The sequence below is a fragment of the Dipodomys merriami genome, unplaced genomic scaffold, assembly GCF_024711535.1.
Source record: "Dipodomys merriami isolate MVZ:Mamm:240054 unplaced genomic scaffold, mDipMer1.0.p SCAF_31, whole genome shotgun sequence".
In the NCBI taxonomy this organism is placed as follows: Eukaryota; Metazoa; Chordata; class Mammalia; order Rodentia; family Heteromyidae; genus Dipodomys; species Dipodomys merriami.
In genome coordinates this window covers 6,278,362-6,297,777 of record NW_027204604.1, presented here as the reverse complement: position 1 = coordinate 6,297,777, position 19,416 = coordinate 6,278,362, and the positions used below count along the sequence as shown (strand labels likewise).

Here is a 19,416-nt window from a genome sequence, read left to right as displayed (position 1 = left end):
ATGGGAGCGATGATAATTATAAAGAACATTCATTGATTATCTCATATCACTCTAAGGAGTTTCTTAATTAACTTGAAAGGAATATTTCCCTACATGTTAATTCCCAGTACCTGAATAGTGACACTCATGTAGTTAATAAGCCCCAGGTACCATCTTTGTCTGCAAAACCTTTTCAATATATTAAGAATGCAACATGGAGAGAAACTACTTCTTAAAGGAAGGCTTAAAGTTTTAGTTTTACGTGTTGCCCAGAGAAAGGTGAGGTTGTCAGGGGAGGGCACAGAGGGTTAGAGAAAGAAAAGCAAATGTAGTCCTAATAGTCAATTATATACGTGAAAATGGAATCAGATAACTTGAGGGGATGGGCGGGGTGGAGAGAAATAGGAGAGAATGATGAAAGGGGTGACCCTGATTTAGATGCATTGTACACACAAACTGACACATTGAACTGAAACTCCTTTGTACAACTACTTAATGATGATAATAAAAATAACCCTTTAGTTCTTACCAAGACCTCTAACATTGATAGTATTGTCTTCTCTCCTAATACCCTGAGGCACACTTTGGCTAATTGGCAAAACCTATGTCTTATCAATAGTCCTCCTGTGCATGAGAGAATACATTTGATTTAAACTTTCCAAAGAAGTTTAAATACTCAGCACTTTTAGCATAGTTTCCCCATCATTCATATTCCCTTTTCTATGGGTCATGTCTATAACATACAGTTGGTAATAAGTATTAGAATAATTCCAAAGGCACCAGAATTATCTATTTATGTCTCCTAGTCTGTAAAGGACTCAAGGCCAAACAAGTCATCCTCAAGTGCAAGGAAAAGATTTCTGTCACTTCCCAAAGTCACTGACCTCCTTTTATTTCAGACTCCTTTAAACCTTGAATTCTCAGAGACTTTATGAGATTCAAAGAGGAGAATTCATGTAAGATTAAACAGTATAGAAGATTATAACAATATTGAGTAACTATCTTCAAATAAGGAGAAAAGTTTTGTTGGTCTTTTGTTTGTTTTATTTGTTGTTGTTGTTGTTGTCATTTTGGTATATGCCAGTCCTGGGGCTTGAACTCGGGGCCTGGGCACTGTCCCTGGGCTTTTTTCTTGCTCAAGACTAGTATTCTACCACTTGAACCACAGATATACTTCCAGCTTTTTGCTGACTGATTGGAAATAAGAGTCTGATAGACTTTCCTGCCTGCCCTAGCTTTGAACTATAATCTTCAGATCTCAGCCTAGTAGCTAGTAGTTACTAGCTACTATCTAGCAGCCTAGAAGAGCTACCAGCTCTTCTAAACTTTTAAAGGGAACAAAAATTAAAAGAATACATTAACTCAAACATAGAATGGCTGAGATTCTCAGTAAATATACTAGGCCAGTATTCATGAATAACTGATATCAATCACATTCAAATGATTATATCAACTATATTTTAATTAAATAGAAACATACTTTCTATGCTTACTTTTCCTCACTCTTCTGAATTAAATGATCTTAATTCACCTAATTCATTGTCTTCAACACTCAATATTTGAGGACCTGCTCTGATACTATGTAGGTATCATGAACTGCAAAGGAAAAAGACAATTTGTTTCTCTAAATTGGAATTGTCTATCATTAACTGTGTAAGAAGATTGTGCAATTACAACATAAAGATACATTGGTTTGAGTGTACACAAAATAGTATGTGCACAGAATTGAAGAACTTGGGGAACTTTGTGGAGAAGATACCATCTCTGCAGGACTTACAGGATAGATGCATTTGCAAGTTTTTGCTAGAGAAAAGCATCAAATTCAACAAAAGGAAGAACACTTCTTCGCATAAAGTCAATAGATTTGGTTAGCATGGACAGCTAGTAGATGTCACTTCAAAACTAATGATGCAAGCTATGGTTAATCTAAACTCTCTTAGGTAAAGCACATCGCAATCTGTTTTTCTACTAACTAGTCAATGTCACACCGCATCAGAGGTGTAGCTCATGGGTTGAAAGTGTGTTTCTGAACCAGACAAATCCATATTCAGAGCCCACTCCAACTTCCTATTAGTGGAACCTTGGGCAAATGGTCAGCTGCAATCAGCTTCTCTTTCCTCATATATAAAATGGGATGGTAATATTCCAAGTTCAAAAGATTTTAATGAGGACTTCAAGAGAAAAGTCACTTAAGTTCTCAAAAATATTATCCAACTTGGAAAAAAATTATATTAACTAAAGTGAGCCAGGCCCTTGTTTGCAATAACTAGTGTAAGTCTACGACAAGCAGAAAAGGTCAAAAGCTATGTACATATGACTATATAAGATGATGCTAAGCAAAATGAACCCCAAAATAGGGACACAGTGGTTTTATCTTTCTTGCTATTGTTTTTAATGTATTTATAATGTACCATGCGATTTTTTGTTTCTGTTGTATGTTCTGTATAACCCGTTTTTGTATTTGATTCCAGTGTCTTACATCTTGTATATACATTTTTCTAATTTGGGGAGGGGAAGGGAAATAACAAAATGCTGAAATAAAGATACAGGTTGACCCATTGTAACAATCAGATGTACAAGACACTTTACAACTTCGGGGCGGGCAGAGGTGGGGTGGGGAGTTAAAGTTAAGGAGGTGGGGAGGGAAGGGATGGTAGGGGAAAAACAAAGGAAGGGATAACAATGCTTGATAGGAGATGCACTCATTACCTTACTCATGTAACTGTAACCCCTCTATACAGTATTTTTACAATAAAGATATATTATTAAAATGATCCAAGAGTGTTAGTTGGCTATGACTCATTCCTCTTTCTTTCTTACTAGGAACTCTACATTGTTAAGGCACAATGCACCAAGCTACAAATTCGTTCATTCTGTCCTTCATTCTGTCCCACAACATGACATAAATCTGACCAATGAGATAAAAGCAGAATCTATTGAATACACATCTTTAAAAAACCTTAAAAGTAAAAGAGGTTCAGGAAATACATGCTCTTTTGCCTCTTGCCAGTCTTCCTTTTATCTACTTATGGCATAGATTTGATGGCTAGAAAAGAAGCAGCTAGCCTATAGTCACAGAAATTTTAGGCCAAAAGAACCCAAGCCACTGAATCAACATTAATAATTGTGTACCAGTGGATTTCCAATAGTGTGCAAGTAAACAATTTCTATTTGCAGGCCTCTGTTGTTTGGGTTTTCTGCTATCACTCACCAAATTAAACACATCAGTGATAAACATTATTATTTCTTCTCTTTCTTCTACTCTTCCTCTCCTAAATTTATTCCATTAAAATGCATAATCCCATACTTTCTAAGAATTAGAAACTAGACTAAGTTCTATGAGAGCTAATATTTATTTCCTGAATGTGCGATACAAACTCGATCTAAATTGTTCCAAAACACCTTACTGAAACCCCCTAAGACCAACTGGGTTTCATAATTTGGATAGTTAATAAGGTTCAGGTACCATATATGACCAAAAAGCCATATGCATAGTTGCACAGCACCCTTTCTTTAAGCACATATATTCATCAGTACAGGTCAGATTTCTCCAAGGATGTTCAGGTCAATGGAGATTTTTGTAATCCATGTAACTCACAATTTTGGAATGTATCTACCATCTGAGAGTAAATAATATTCTGTGGGGATTTAGTATAAGACTATATTACATCTGGAGTAGAGGAGTCCAACCCATTAGTACAAGAGAAGGAATGTGGTAATGAAGATTTTGAGGAACGGATATGATCATTAAAAAGAATTGTATAAGCAAAAAACTTCAATAGCATTAACCACCAACACTGATAAATTAGTAACAAAAATAAGAATAAACACAAGATTTACTCAGAGATGTTGATATCTCAGGTAGTGTTCTACTAATTTCACCTGGATAATTCATTTCATTTTTTCTTTAATCCCATTAGGTGAATATAATCATATGCCAATATTTCAGATGAACAACTGAGCAGAAATGAACTAAATATAATTGCTTAAGTAATCTGACTAGTGTAATGACTCAAATCTAGACAGATGAAATAATAGCCCTAGTAAAGGCCAACAAGATTATAACTGTGGCAATTTAAAAGAAAATAGTATCCAGTATTGGTATTAGCAGCAGGAAAGGTGGAAAATTCTACACTCTGAAAGCCAAACAGATGATAGGTTTCAAATCATTTAAAATGTGCATTCCCATGGTCCTATTCATTCTACTTCTAGAGACAGTCTGCTGGTAATAGTGGACAAATAAATTCAGATGATTTCTCCCTCTGAGATAACTACAAACCACAGACAGATCATGTTTCAACAAATATGACTATATTCATAATCTATGGTAATAGAATAGATTTTAATCATGTGACCAAAAAATCCAGAAAATGATGAAAACCAAATAAGGAGTCCAGTGTTTGAATGGAGTACTTTCCTCTAGAGTATTTTCTAGGGCCACTGAGGCATCTAAGAGTCTGAAGATCTAAGGATTGCTTCTGACAACCTCTTCAATTTAGAGAGGCACGGGTAAAAAAATCTAGAAACTATCAAAGAAAGGCTCCTGGGAATCCTGCCTTTAATTAGAACCAGGTAGATATTTTCCAGAACAAAGGGACCAGAAAAGAATGTTAAAATACTCATACCTGTAATCCTATCTACTCAGGAGGCTAAAATCTGACTCAAAGCCAGCCTGAAGTCAGCAAGAAAGTCAGTGAGGCTCTTATCTCCAATTAACCACCAGAAAACTGGAAGTGGCACTGTGGCTCAAGTGGTAGAGTGCTAGGCTTGAGCTAAAGAGCTCAGGGACAGGGCCCAGGCCCAGAGTTCAAGCCCCATGACTGACAAAAAGAATCTTAAAATATAGTTCCAAATCACTCAAGCATGAAGCTACATTGAGGTGAGTCTGGTTGCCAATGTTCTTGGCTACCTATAAAAAGAAATTTTAAATATATTCTAAAAAAAATACATAATTCATAGCCTTTAAAATAGTTTTAGTCTTTCACATAGAATGTCTAGTGCCCAATCAAAAATAACCATCACATAAAACAATCTAGAAGGAAACTAAGGGAAACAAAAGAATTCGATAGCATGAGACCCACAGACACTCTAGATTATGGAGTTATTTTTAAATAGACATTAAAATAATCATCCTCAACGTATCTGACAAGATAAAAGGTGAGATCAAAACTTTTAGCAGAAAACTTGAAACTGTAAAATAGACCTAGTGACAACTCTAACTCTGAAAACTGTATGAGCTGCATAGCTCAGATATTCAATGTCCTTCCTTCAAAATAATATAGACTACAAATCAGTGGCTTAAGAGAAGCACTGTTGTATACAGAAAATGAACGTAACAGAAGAGGATAACCAAAATAACCACTGCCAATAAACATTTATGAAAAGATGTGAAACCTTTTTGTCATCAGGGAATTAAAAATCAAACTATATCTATAATCCTAATTACTCAGGAGGCTGAGATCTAACAAAGCCAGCCCAGTTAGACAAATCTGTAAAACTCTCATCTCCAGCTAAGTAGTAAAAATCTGGGGGTGGAAGTGTGACTCAAGTGGTAGAGCACCAGTCTTGAGCAAAAAAGCCAGGCAAGAGCACAAAGCCCTGAGTCCAATGCCCCCCTCACACAAAATCTAACAATTAGAAGTAAGTGCAAACTCATTCAATTGGGTAGAACTAGACAAGCTAAACAAAAAATATATTGTACGCATATATGTGTTGGTTATAAAGTCAGACAAGGACCTTCGTTAAGCAACCACTCTGGACCAATGTTTACTGGTATTTACTACATAATACAAATAATACCCATGGCCCTGCAACTCCATTCTTCCAATAGAACCGAGAGTACTAAGAGAATAAACATGCACATTCATGTAAAAAGTAACCTAGATGACTATCAACAGCTAATGGGATTAATTGACTGTAGTCCTTTGGTAGAATACTTGAAACAGCACTCAAAAGCATGCCTCTCCCTTCTCTCTCTCAAAGTAAGACAACATAAATAGATACATTATTGTCTCCCTTCCCTTCTATAAAATTCAGAAATAGACAAGGGCAAAGCGATACTGGAAATCAGAATAAGAGTGTCAGAAATCAGGCTTCACTTGTACTTTGCTATTGGGTAAGTGCTATCTGTGGCTGCTGCTCTGCTGTCCAGCTGAAAGCTGAGGGAAGCTGTCCGCTGAAAGTCATACGATCAGGGTTTTTCTTCCTCAGAGTCCCAGAAATACAGAAAATCTTTTGTCTTGTAATAGTAACTGGGGTTTTATTAATAGATTTTATTTTTAGAGCAGTTTTAGTTTACAGAAAAATGATTGAGCACTGATTATTTCAGCTCTGATCAGTGCATATCTTATCCTAGAATTTCCTTCTCCTGAGGGTCCTTTGGATGTGGATAGGGGAGAAGAGGTAAGATCCAAAGTGCAGACCCACTCATCTTAGCAACCTGCAGTAGCACTTGGATGAGACAGACAGACAGACAGACAGACAGATACATACATACATACATACATACATACATACATACATACATACATGCATGCATACATACATGCATACATGCATGCATGCATAGGTTAGGATAGATATAGATTCACACAAATTGCTATGCCTGTTAACACAATGGACAGAAAACCGAACTGCACTGTTTTCACATCTCATCCCCTTTTCCTTGACATTCCTATCTTTTGTTTGTGCTGAGAATTGCTGCCACCCAATTATTTCAGTAAAAAGGGACACAACCAGGTACACAGTAACTGTAGTTACTTCATCCTTCATCTTCCAGTCTCATTAGTGGAAGAAGCCCTGCTAATGGGCATGCTCCTCTCTAGGTAATTGAAACTTACTACCCCTGGCCAGTGGCTAATTTCCAGGATGTTTGCTGTGCTGCTGGTTCATCTCTACTCACCTCACCTCTCCACTGCCCACACTGTCTGGACCTTCTGGATTTATCTATATATCACTTTTATTCTGAACTGTGCTCCCAGCAGGGTCAGATGGTAAAGCAAACAAGCCTCTAGTTTACGCAGAGGCTCAAGCATCAGAGGTACTGAGGTCTATACAGGACTTGAATTGTGATTGGACTCGGGGGTTAACAGGGAGTGACTGAGAGTCAGGGAGCATTTTTTCTATTGTCAAGGTGATGTACAGAGGGGTTATAGTTACATAAGTAGGGTAATAAGTACATTTCTTGTCAAACTTGTTATCTCTTGCCTCATTTTTCTCCTACTTTCCCTCCCCTCCATCCCCCTCCACAAGTTGTACAGATCCTTTCCAATACATTTGTCTTGTGTAGGTCGCTGTTGCATTGGTTCCCCCCTTGTCCTTGGTCTCACTGTTTTGTTGTTCCCATTCTCCCCCCCTCATTCAAATAAACATATATACAATACATGGTACCCAAATCAAATACAGTGACAACAGAGGATATACCACAGGGGGAAGAACATACAAAAGAAACAAAAAATACATAGTACATTAAAAACAACAACACAAAGAAAAATTTCTTGTATCCATGTCTTGGAGTTCATTTTGCTTAACATCAGCTTATATTTTTAACAGTGGGAAGCTGATCTGGCACAGCTTCAGGAAATGGTGACTTACAATGAGAAGAGGTAACCAGGGGCCCAGGGTCTGACATGCATAGCTTGGTTCCCTAGGCCATCAGGTACTCTGGTGAGGCAGGTTAAAGTGGCAGAAATAAGAAACAAAAACCCACAGGACTAGAAGTCAGAAGACCAGAGGCCACTTTTGACACTTCAAGATGGCTGCTGCCAAGCCAAACTACCCCTTTTTTCTCATCTACACATAAAAACAACACCTGCTTTAGAATTACAGAAGGCTAGAGCTAGAGGTAGTCTCATCATACAGGTAAAACAAACCAAGTCCAAGGAAGATGGAGCAACAGGCACAGAGGTACAGCTGTTAAGTGACAAATCACCACGCTTTCAGTGCTGCTGTGGGGTATTCCTTCCAGGAGCAGGCCTTGCTCCTTACCATTCTCCACAATAGAGGGATGTTGTCAAGTGTCAGTTTGTTACAGCACTGGTAATTATACTGCTATCTGGGATTGCAGAGCTGGGTATAGAAAAAGCTCTTGGCCACCTTTTGGTTCCAGCGCAACAGAATTGTGACCCAGAAGATATTACAATTGTCCCCATTCTCCCTTTTGTACTTTTACACTCTAATAGCAATAACTGATAAGGTTGCCTTAGGAAAGTAAATGTTTTGTCAATAACAATTCCATCTTCAATTAACAAAGCACACTAGGCCAGCAGTCCACTGAAGAGACTCGTTTGGCTTCTGCTTCAATGTACCCATTCCAAGTTTCAGTCCACTTGGTTTCCAGAACTTTTGTCTTCCAACCAGTGTAAGCGATGTGAAAATATATTCCCAAACAGCCTCCAAAACAGATTATTACCAACAGACTGGAGAATGACGCAAATGGAGGCCCATCTACATAAGTGAAACAAGTCGAGCCAAAGGATCATTTGTGTGGCTTAAATCATGGAGACAAGCGATATCCACAAGGCTGAATTCATGATGGCAGGCAGTGGCAATTTAACCAAGTCTTTTGTGAACTCAAGCCTAGATAGGTCCAATCTTTTCATCCACCTCATGTGCACAGGCACGTGCACACATAAACACATGTGCACGTGTGCACGCACACGCACGCGTGCGCACGCACTCGCACACACACACACACACACACACACACACACACACACACACACACAAAATGGCAAGGCCACCCTGCTCTGTCCTTTGTTCTTTGGTGGTCTCCACTGTCTCACGGTTCATTGGCATGATTGGGGACATGAGAGACAATTAAGCTCTGTGTGTTTTTCATGAGAAATGAGTCAATAATTTCCTCTCCCCACCCCACCACACACTCTCCTAGGAAAAAAAATATTGAGCAGAAGGAGCTACAAGCTTATATTAGTAGTATACAATATTTATCCAGGGTTAGAAGAGAACAAATGGTAAGTATGAACCTACTAAGCCATACATCAGAACTCTACCCAGGGGATTTCCCCAGGCTTTTTGCAAGCCAAAATCAGCTTAATAGATGGAGGAACGCTCATGGCCCTCCCAAATTTCTCTAACCCCTACTAGACCTTCAATCTTCCTAATTTAATGCTTCCTTTTCATTAAAGGATTGGCCCTAGTTGTCTGACACTCATCAAGCATCTCCTATGGTCTATCTCATCACCACAACACTTGCCTTCTCCCCACTGCCATATCCAGCACCCGTTCCCTCACCACAGTTAGCCGCCAAGGAATGGGGCACACACATTAGAAGTTTCCTGGTCAGTGTGGACTTACTTCCACAAGTGTTTTGCTCCTATTTCATCAAGTATATCATAACTTGTAGAAAAAAGCCAGCGTGTACTCCTTTGTACTGTGATCAAATACTTTGTTAAGAGCTCTTGAGTGTGTCAAGTCTCCTCAGTATCTGTTTTCTCATCTGTGAGCTAAGAAGATCGAATTAGAAGACCTTGTGGGTCCTATCCAGCTCTGACCTTCAGTAGGTCAACTTATCACCTCAATCTCCTCTTAACCCATTCCAGGTAGGAGGTCAGGAGTTTTACAATAAGCTTCTGATCTCAATACTTGCTCTAGAGCCCCGGTTCTCCTAATGAGTGATACCAGGACTTCTAAAAACCAAATTTCCCAATTCTTCACACTGATGTTCTGCCTCTACATCACCTCAATTAGTACAGAAGGCACTAAGTGATAACGTACAAAATGATAAAAGAAATTACTAGATGTAAAATAAAGTCTTTACCAAAGCCAACTGGAGGCTGGGACCTCTAAATAGTTAACATAATTATTTATGAACTGATAATAAATGCTTTTTAAACAAGAAGTTTACAGATAATGACACTTTTCATGATGCCAATCTATTTCATCAATTTAGAAATCAGGGTTACTCCCAATTACAGAAGTTCTAACCCAACACACATAGTCCCTGGAGACAAGCTCTCTGCTCTCCTAAGCTACCAGGTCATTTAGACACATTGCATATGTGTTTATAGCTCTGCCTTTTCTGTTTATTGTTTTGTCTTTTGGTTTGGGGTTTTTGTGCTGGTCTTAGAGCTTGAACTCAGAGCATGGGTGCTGCACCTGAGCATTTTTTGGTGCTTAATCGGAAATAGGAGTCTCACACTTTCCTCCCTGAGCTGGCTTCAAACTTTGATCTTCAGATCCAGCCTCCTAAGTAGCTAGGATTATAGGCATGAGCCACCAACACCCAGCTTGGTTTTGTTTTTTGAGGTAAGGCCTTGTTATATAGCCTACGCTGTTCTAGAACTTGCTTTGTAGCTCAGGCTGGTCATAATACTCTCGCGTCTATTTTCTAAGTCTGAGCTTTCATGCTCACCTTTGCCAATGTTTAATGAGAAACCATGGATCTATTATCTGAAAAAAAATTCAGTGGGATTGCTACAAACATCAAATGGGTTATTTCACAAACTCAAGTGGTTTACTTTTTTGTTAATTTCCATTCCCCATGTGATTATTAGAATCTTTTATAACTGGAGATATTCATTTGAATAACCTAAACAAAAAGTGACCACTTTTCCCTTACTAAATCACATAAAATTTTAAAGAAATGTGAAAGAATATCATTTCCAACATGTACCAAAATTCACACTTAAGAATCCCAGCATTTCTTTAGAGATATTTCTGCTGCCATAAATAACCGGTAGTTACTTATTTAATCCCTGCACAAAGTCTACAAAGGCCACCTTGAGAATTAGTCGTTGGGATTTGAAAGCATATTAAAGCACAAACATATCACACAGATAAAAACAGGGGTTGGTATGAATCTAGAGCATCTGAGAATACAAATTCTCTTCTCCGTGCTCTGTATTTAGTTGCTTTTTGTAGGAAGAGCTACTAATAGCTGGAGAAAGAAGTGGTCCATTGTTCAGTTCTCTAAGAGGAAGGGTCTGAAGTCCTCAATGACTGCTCACATTAATCTGAAGACAGAGAGGCACCAGTATGCCCCCTAGTAGGACATTGTCATTGGTCACACCTTCATATTCTAGCCAGGAGCAGTGTCCCTTCCAACTGTCTCAAGGCTGAGTCTCAGAAGCTCTTCAGTCCTGAGGATGTGCCTTGTCTCAACTCAGTCTCCAGATAGCTGCCTAGATATCCAGCCAGTTAATCCTTGGAACCCCTTGTAATCTAAAGCAACAAGGGCCCACTGCTGAACAAGGTTGAAAGCTGATCATATAACTGCTTTATCTTAATCTATCTGAAGTATCAAGTAGGAATAGAAAAAAAAAAGGAAGAGTGACTTGCAGGGAATGTAAACTAGATAAGGATCTGACATCTTTCTTTGCAATAACTTGACATCTCTGCTTTTTCAAAGATGTTCATTCCTTACCACTCTAATGTCCCCTTCCAGCTACAACTATTCCCCAGGTACCCATTCAGACTGTTACAGAACATTTATCTTCTTTTAATTCCTTCTGTTGCCTGCAAGACTAACAATCCAAAGCAGTGTAATCAGAAAAGCCTGTCTCCTCTTAACCACAGTAAGTATCAGACTACTCTCAGAAAATGGTCACCTCTGAAACTCATTTTAGCACAGAAATATCTCATTATGATATTTACCAAAACAAACAAGCAAACAGGAAATGTGAGATTATTCCCACAACTTAATTGCCTATGAAATAGCCAAAGGTCTGCAGCAAATGAAAGGCCCCATAATTATAATAATCAACAGGCAGACATTCAGCAACTGAATGGCAAATGGGAGATTCACCAGTGCAATGGCCATGCATGGCTGCTTCTGCAGCCCCACCTCCCCTGAGCCAGCGGCTTACACTCCATATGGAAGATGAGTAAGTAAGCCTTTGATCTCTTCCACATCCGTTCACTGACATGCAGGACCCCCAAGCCCCCAAAGGACAGAACAGCAGGCAGAGGGTACCTGTCAAGCATGCTCCCGCAATCATGCTACTTCTTGCCAATTTCATTACTCTTCAGTGGACCACCCACATTTAATTTAGCTTTAAAAACATGACAACAAGGTCTGAGATTTGAGGGATGTACCTGACTCTCTCTCCCCTCCAGAGGTGGTGGAATCTGATCAGCAAAACCAATCTTCCCTGGATCACCCATAAAGGCACTAACCTCATCCACGTTCTCAAAAGCGTTGATGACGTCATAGGGCAAACAGGACAGAAGGTCAATCACAAACCATGTCTTCAGGTAGTTCATGCGGATAAGCTTAGGGTCAGATATCACCTCCCCTGCTGGTCCAACAAAGGTAGTATGAAAATTCAGCACAATGTCTACCAAAAATATTACATCCACTATGCTATCCACAACCAGCCAGGCTACATTGTTCTGCCTGGTTTTAAAGGAGACATTGTAAGGGACCAGGATGGCGGTGTAGAAGGTCAAGATCAAGATGATCCAATCCCACGTGGTCTTAAAAACACAGTAATGTAAAATGATATGAGGAGGAGTCTTTGGTGCCTCTTGCTTATATTGAGGAAGGATGTCTGAGCCCAGCTGCAGGACCTGTACAGAAAAACATGGCCAAGAGTTAGAATTTAATTGCAAACATCTAACCAATTGGCATATTATTATTTGCAAACACTGACAATAGTTTATGTGGATCATTAGCTATAATAACGTGCTGGAGAAGTATAAGTGAACATGAGTGAACATGGTAACAGAAATAGTCCTACTGAAACAATGGCAAACAATTGTTTGGCTTACTGTGAGGCAAACTGAGTTTTAAATGCTTCACATGCATGTATTATCTCACTTCATTCTAAACACATTATTCTTTTTTTAGCCAATTATTATACATTACAGGCAAGAAACTGAGGTTCGGGAGAATTAAGTTATTTTATTCAATAAATACCTATTACTTCGCGCCAGGAACTGTTGAGGGCCCTGGGTATATGGCAATGAGAAAAATATGGAACCTGCTCTCGAGAAGCTCAGTCTCATAGACCAATCAAGGGTCATTTCAAATTGTGCTAAAAGCGCCATTAAGAGGCTGGAGAAATGGGAGAATAGAGTGATTCATCTGTGTGACTGAGCAGGAGCAATGGAAGAGTCCTTGCCTGAAATCCAAATGATAACAAAGAACAAGCTTTTCAAAATCATGGAAAAATTATTCTTGGCACACAGTATCATTGGTATAATGACCTCAGGGGGGGAGCAGACTATATTTTCAGAAAAGAAAGAAGGTCAGTGTGAATGAGGTGCACTGAGGTAGCTGAGGACACATTTGAGGGGCTCCCAGAAGAAAGCAGAAGACACACCCCCTTGTGCCAGGTGGGTCATGGGGAGGTGTTGGATTTTATTCTCAGTACAGTAAGTGGAGGGTCTTATGCAAGGAAACAATAATTAGAAGCATGGTTTTAAAAGTTCACCTGGCCTACCATAGAAATAATAAATTGGGGCACGGGTTTTAAGAAAAGAATTAGTTCCCGGATGTCTAGAACAACCTAGAGAAAAGATGGGGTGATGGGGGGGAAAAGCAGACTAATTTTGTACATAGGTTTTAAGTAAAGCCAGCCACCTCTTAGACTCAGTGCTGATTAGAAAGAGAAGGAAGGAGAGTAATGAAAGGTACCCAATACATGTCGCCAGTTCAGTCCTACAGGATGGTTTAGATTGGAATAAATAGATTCCAAGGACAAAGAAGTAGGAAGAGACAGAGTCAAGATCTCAAGCTCAATCCTATCTAGGTTCACAACCATGATATTCCTTATCTTGGCTGTATTTCCCTGGGTAACCTAGGCTTTTAAGGAAGCATATTAAGTGCAGGAAGAAGTCCAGAGAAGGCTGGCTATCAGAGAGTATCAATATAGCCTTCACCATTTGATTATTAATAGTCAAAGGCAAAATAGTGGGCTTCTGAGAACAGGCCAAGATGGAAGGGACACTGTGCACTGGCCCTCTATTATATCGTGGGACCTTCCTTTTACCTCTAGAGATTGATAATCCTTTAATAAATACAAGTGTTGTTGCATTCTCTCTAGTTGTCTCAAGCTTTTAAAGTAGAAAAGGAAAGCTAGAAATTTCCAATGTTCAACTTGTGTGTATCCTTGGAACAAAAGCCTCCACCTTTCCAACCAATGCGCACAGCTTTTCTTAGCTTGGCATTTCATCTTTCTGCCCCATGAAAAGACACTTATAGAAGTGTGATTAAAAGAAAGCTTAGGTCCTGAGTCCTCAGGAAAAAAAAAAAGAATAATAGATTCTTAAGAACAAATCGAACAAGGGCTGGGGTCCAGCTCAGCCTACAAGCCTACAGCCCAGTAAAGTGCTTGCCTAGCAAGTATGAGCATCTAGGTTTGATCCCCATTACTATAAATTAATAATAATAATAATAATAATAATAGAGCAAATAAAATAAAATCAACTGAGTGGGGCTCAACTTCTGAAAAGATAGTCTAACAGAATAACCAAAAGCCTTGGACATTTTCTATAAAGCCACTGTAAAACACTAAAAGGTAAGAAAAGAAAGTAAATCAGCAAGGCATGAATGACACAGCAGTGAGTTCCCTGGGTTTTCTTTTTGTTCCAAGACTTGAAGCTGAAGACAAAGCAAAGAACTAGAACAGCCAAAGCAATTTTGAATAAGAATAATAAAAAGGTTTCAGTTAATCAAATCATATATATTAAACATTTGAAGGGGTGTTTTGCTGTTTTAATTTATTTTCATTTTCACTTTTAAGTTTTTTATGTATCAATTATACCTCCCTAAAACTGTTAAAAACAAAAAGTGAGAAGAATCAGTAGAGCTGATTTCTTTCTTTTTTTCCTTTTTTTCTTTTCTTTTTTTTTTTTTTTTTGTTGTTGTTCGCGGAGCTTGAACTCTGGGCCTGGGCACTGTCCCTAAGTGATTCAGCTCAAGGCTAGCGCTGGAGATAAGAGTTTCATGGACTTTCCTGCCCGGGCTGTCTTTGAACCGCTATCCTCAGATCTCAGCCTCCTGAATATCTAGGATTACAGGCGTGAGCCACCAGCACCCGGCTAGTAGAGCTGATTTCAAGACAACATATTTCAATAGTAATTCAGTGTGATAGTAAGAGTAGAATGGGCACATCGATTAGTAAAGCAGAACTGAAAATCCAGAAATAGACTCATATAACTATATCCAACTGTTAATTTTGGTAGTACTGGGTTTTGAATTCAAAACTATTCACTTGTTCAGCTTTCTTGCTCAGCTGGAGCTCTATCACTTGAGCCATACCTCCAATACTACTTTTTGCTGTCCATACTACTTTTTTGCTATACTACTTTTTAATGGAGTATTGCAGACTTCGGCCCAAATTGATTTTGAACTTTAGTCCTCCAAATCTCAAGATTTCAGCCTGCAAGTAGCTAACCTGTGTCAGCTAATGGTACCCAGCTTCATATGGTTTTAGAGAGTGGTGCAAAAGACAACATTTAAAAAAAAAAGTGCTAGAGCAAGTAGTAAACACCTTTAGGCCTAAAATGCTTGACCTAATGGAGCCATGTAGCTTGTTCAGAATTGTTTTGGAAGAAGGGGAGAGGGATGAAGAAATGTCACAGAGGAGTGAGTTTGATCAAGGCACATTGTATGTATATATGGACGTGTCAAAATGAAACCTCCAGGTACAACTAATTGACTCTGATTTTAAAAATGCCTCAAAATAGGTTGTAAATGTAAATGTAAAGCTCTAAAAATTTTAGAAAAAAGAGGAGAAAAATCTTTAGACTCTAGGGCTAGGCAAGGTGTTCTTAGATTTGAAAGAAACACCCATAAAAGGAAAATCTAACAACTGAAGTTAAAACTCTCCCTCTGCACAAATCTTAAAAGAATGACAAGATAAACTATGTCTGAGAGGAATTACTTACATGCTACATATTTAACAAAGAAACAGTATTGGGTGCATAGTATGTAATATAGCATAAAACAAGAAAAAGACAATTAAAAATGAGTAAAAGTCATGTACAAACATTTAACTCAAAAGGATAGATAGCAAGTGAACACATAAACAATATGTGAAACAACAATAACCACTAAACAACAAAATCACAATGAGCACTGGAAACACAGATCAAATGGTATATTGCAAAGGAGAGTCCCTGAGTTTAACCCCAAGTACTGTTAAATAAAAAAATACAGTGAGATATTATAATACATGTATCATAATGACTAAAATTTTCAAAAATAGTAACAATAAATACCAAATGCCAGTGGGAAACAGGACAGACTCGACTGATCATGTATTGATAGTATGAATGTACAGCCACTCTGAAAGCATTTGATGATTGATTGCAGTGAATGCATAATGACATACAACCTAGCAATCCAACTCCTACAGATTTATTCCAAGAAAATAATAACTTTAAGCTCGCATAAAAATCTGTGCATGGCCAGGTACTGATGGCTCACAGTTATAATCCTAGGTACTCAGAAAGCTGAGATCTGAGGACTGTAGTTCGAAGCTATCCCAGACAGAAAAGTTAATGAGACTTTTACTTCTAATTAATCACAAAAAGTCAGAAATGGATCCATAGCTAAGTGGCAGAGAACCAGCTTTGAGTGGAAACGCTAAGGGTGAGCGCAAGGCCCTGAGTTAAAGACCCATTATGGTATACAGGTGCACATGTGCACACACACACACACACACACACACACACACACACACACACACACACACACACACACACACACACAATCTATACACGAATAGTTGTAATTGTTTGAATCATCGCCTCAAACTAGAAACAACCCAAGTATCCTTCAATAGATGAATGATTTATACAAACTATGATACACTTACACAAGAAAACATTATTCATTAATAAAAAGATACACACTAGGATACATGGTCTAGCCTAGATGAGTTTCCAGATATTTGAAAAAAAACAATTCCAAAGATTACATATATACAATTTCATTGAGGTAACATTCTTGAGATGAAGAGATCATAGAGAGAAATGACTTATCAGGTTTAAAATGTGAGGGTAAGAAGAAAATGGGCACAAGAAATACCTTGTATCATTTGTTATAACTCTGTCAGTATTTAGTTAGTTCAAAGTAAGTTTAAATTTTTTAATCAACCAAGTGTATAGAATTATGACTTGTATAGAAAGTATTCTGCACACACAGTTGAGAGAAAGCCAGAAGTAAAATGAAGATGAATTTTTTTAGAGATGTCTTATATATTTGTAAGTGGTTTTGCTGTTGAGACTATTCAGTAAAAATTCTAAAGAATCTACCAGCAAGCAGCCAGCCACCTGCTGCCTGCAAACCAAAGTCATCCAGAGCCCCACAGTTCTATAGTTCAAATCCATAAGAGAAATTGCCCTTTTAGAAAAAAAGGCTGCTCCTGTATCAGTCTTACATAATCCAAAATTATTTCTAAAAGAACTTTACATTCTGAGTCTTCCCAGGGTATTGTTAGGCCCTGCTTGAATGAGGCCTGAGTTGATAGGGTCTTCTTATCTTCCCAAATGCCAGGTTGACCATAGACTGTCCTCCTGCAGCTCTTCCTACAATATATACTCACAGAGAAATTGATGGAGGTGCTGAGCTAAAAATGAAAGGTTGATAAGGAATTGTATTCATTTTCTGTCTTCCTGTCTCTTGTGTTTAAACCACAGGGTAATAGCACTCTAGAAGAAGATGCTAGGGCATTTGATTGGCAAAAGTGACAAACTCTTTCTAAATCATAACATGAAGAATATGAGTAATTGCCATAATATCAAGGTTTTAGAGTCTGACTTTTTATATGTATTTCACTCTACTATGAACTCTTAGCTGTTTTCATGACACTGTTTCATAGAAAACAGAAATAAAATGGAAATTCTGCAGAACTAGTGCTTGACTAGAGAAAAATCAATATCCTTAAGAAAAATTCCCTGACCAAAACAGTATTTTACATCCAGTGAACTATCTTACTACAATAATCTATTAGTACTATAATAAAAAATGACTGATTATTCATAACAGCCTTCTCAGCAGTAACCAATTTTTTAGGATCCTTCAGTAAAAACTGGGTTTTCCTCAATGAAGAATTTAAAACTCAAACTCCTAGTCTTTCACATTTATCTCACACTTATCCTTCTAATGTCTTCTATTGCATTTCTAAATCCTTATAATCACCCTGTGATGGAGTTCTACAGATGGAAAAAAAATGGAGGCTCAGTGTAATGGAGGGGAGGTGACTCACCCTGAGTCATACAGGGTGTGAGTAAGCAGAGGAGCTGGGTGTGCAAGCTAAACTTCAAGTCTTTCCACTAGTCCATCTACATGGGTTTTCTTTCATAGGACAGTGACATACATCATCTCATCTCATGTACTTCCATGAGGTGGAAAGACTAATATGTTGATTATTTACCGATTAGATTGTCTTACATTTCCTTCTTGAAACACTGTCCTTGTTTGGCTTTCTTAATGTTATTCTCTCCAGTTCTAGTACCACAAATAGTTGAGTTCCATTCAATATCCACTAGTTCACTCTACCCCATGACTATCGACTCTTAAAAATGTACAATCACACCCTTGTCTTCCTCTCCTAAGAATATCTTTCTTTGGTTTCACTGTGTATGAATGCCCAGAGACCTGTATAATTTATCATGTTCAAGTGATTTTTTTTTACTATCCAGTGTGTTTACTTGTAAATTTATAGGCATATTCTAGGTACCATAAATGAGGGAAACTACGCTTCTTTGGATCTGGCTTACTGCACTTCATATAATTTTTCTACGTCTTTCCATTTCCTTATGAATGATACAATTTCGTTCTTTTGAATGGACGAGTAGAATTCCATTATGTATATATACCACATTCATCCACTGAGGGATATCTGGATTGATCCTATACATAATACCTACATACATCTAATCATATAATAGTTATCAAAATGAACTCCAGGAAATGGAAACAAGAGGGTGTTTTTTTCCTTTGTTGGTGTTTTTGTTTTCTTTTCCTTTTGTCTTGTTTGTAAGTTTATCTGTCTTTGGGAAAGAAGGAGGGCACAGACATGTTGGGCAAAGAGTGGGAAATGCAGCAGTGCTACTCATTAAACACCATGTTGCAAATGAACTATACAATTTGTAGGTGAGGATAGGAGGGAAAACTTGGAAAGAGTGAGGGAAGAGGTGACGTTCATAAAGAACTTATATAACTTATATAACTGTGACTCCTCTGTTATATTACCCTTACAAATAACAATAAAAGTTCATTTTAAAAAATAGCTGGGTGCCAGTGGCGCACGCCTGTAATCCTAGCTACTCAGAAGGCTGAGATCTGAAGATCATGGTTCAAAGCCAGCCCAGGCATGAAAGTCTGTGAAACTCTTATCTCCAATTAACCACCAGAAAACCAGAAGTGGCACTGTGGCTCACGTGGTAGAGCAATCGCCTTGAGCTGAATTTCTCGGAGACATTGCCCAGGCCCAGAGTTCAAGCCCTACAATGAACAAAAAATAA

General features: G+C 38.3%; 1 protein-coding gene across 3 annotated transcripts in view; it reads right to left on the bottom strand.

Moving 5' to 3' along the window:
- Kcnh1 (potassium voltage-gated channel subfamily H member 1) overlaps nucleotides 1-19,416 on the bottom strand; it is a 309,150-nt gene that overhangs the window by 218,165 nt on the left and 71,569 nt on the right. For 2 of the 3 annotated variants that reach the window (XM_070041570.1, XM_070041571.1), the window contains one exon: nucleotides 12,034-12,507. In XM_070041570.1, coding sequence (XP_069897671.1) covers nucleotides 12,034-12,507 — 474 coding nt within the window. The remainder of the gene's footprint in view (nucleotides 1-12,033; nucleotides 12,508-19,416) is intronic. The other variant, XM_070041569.1, reaches the window with a different exon arrangement.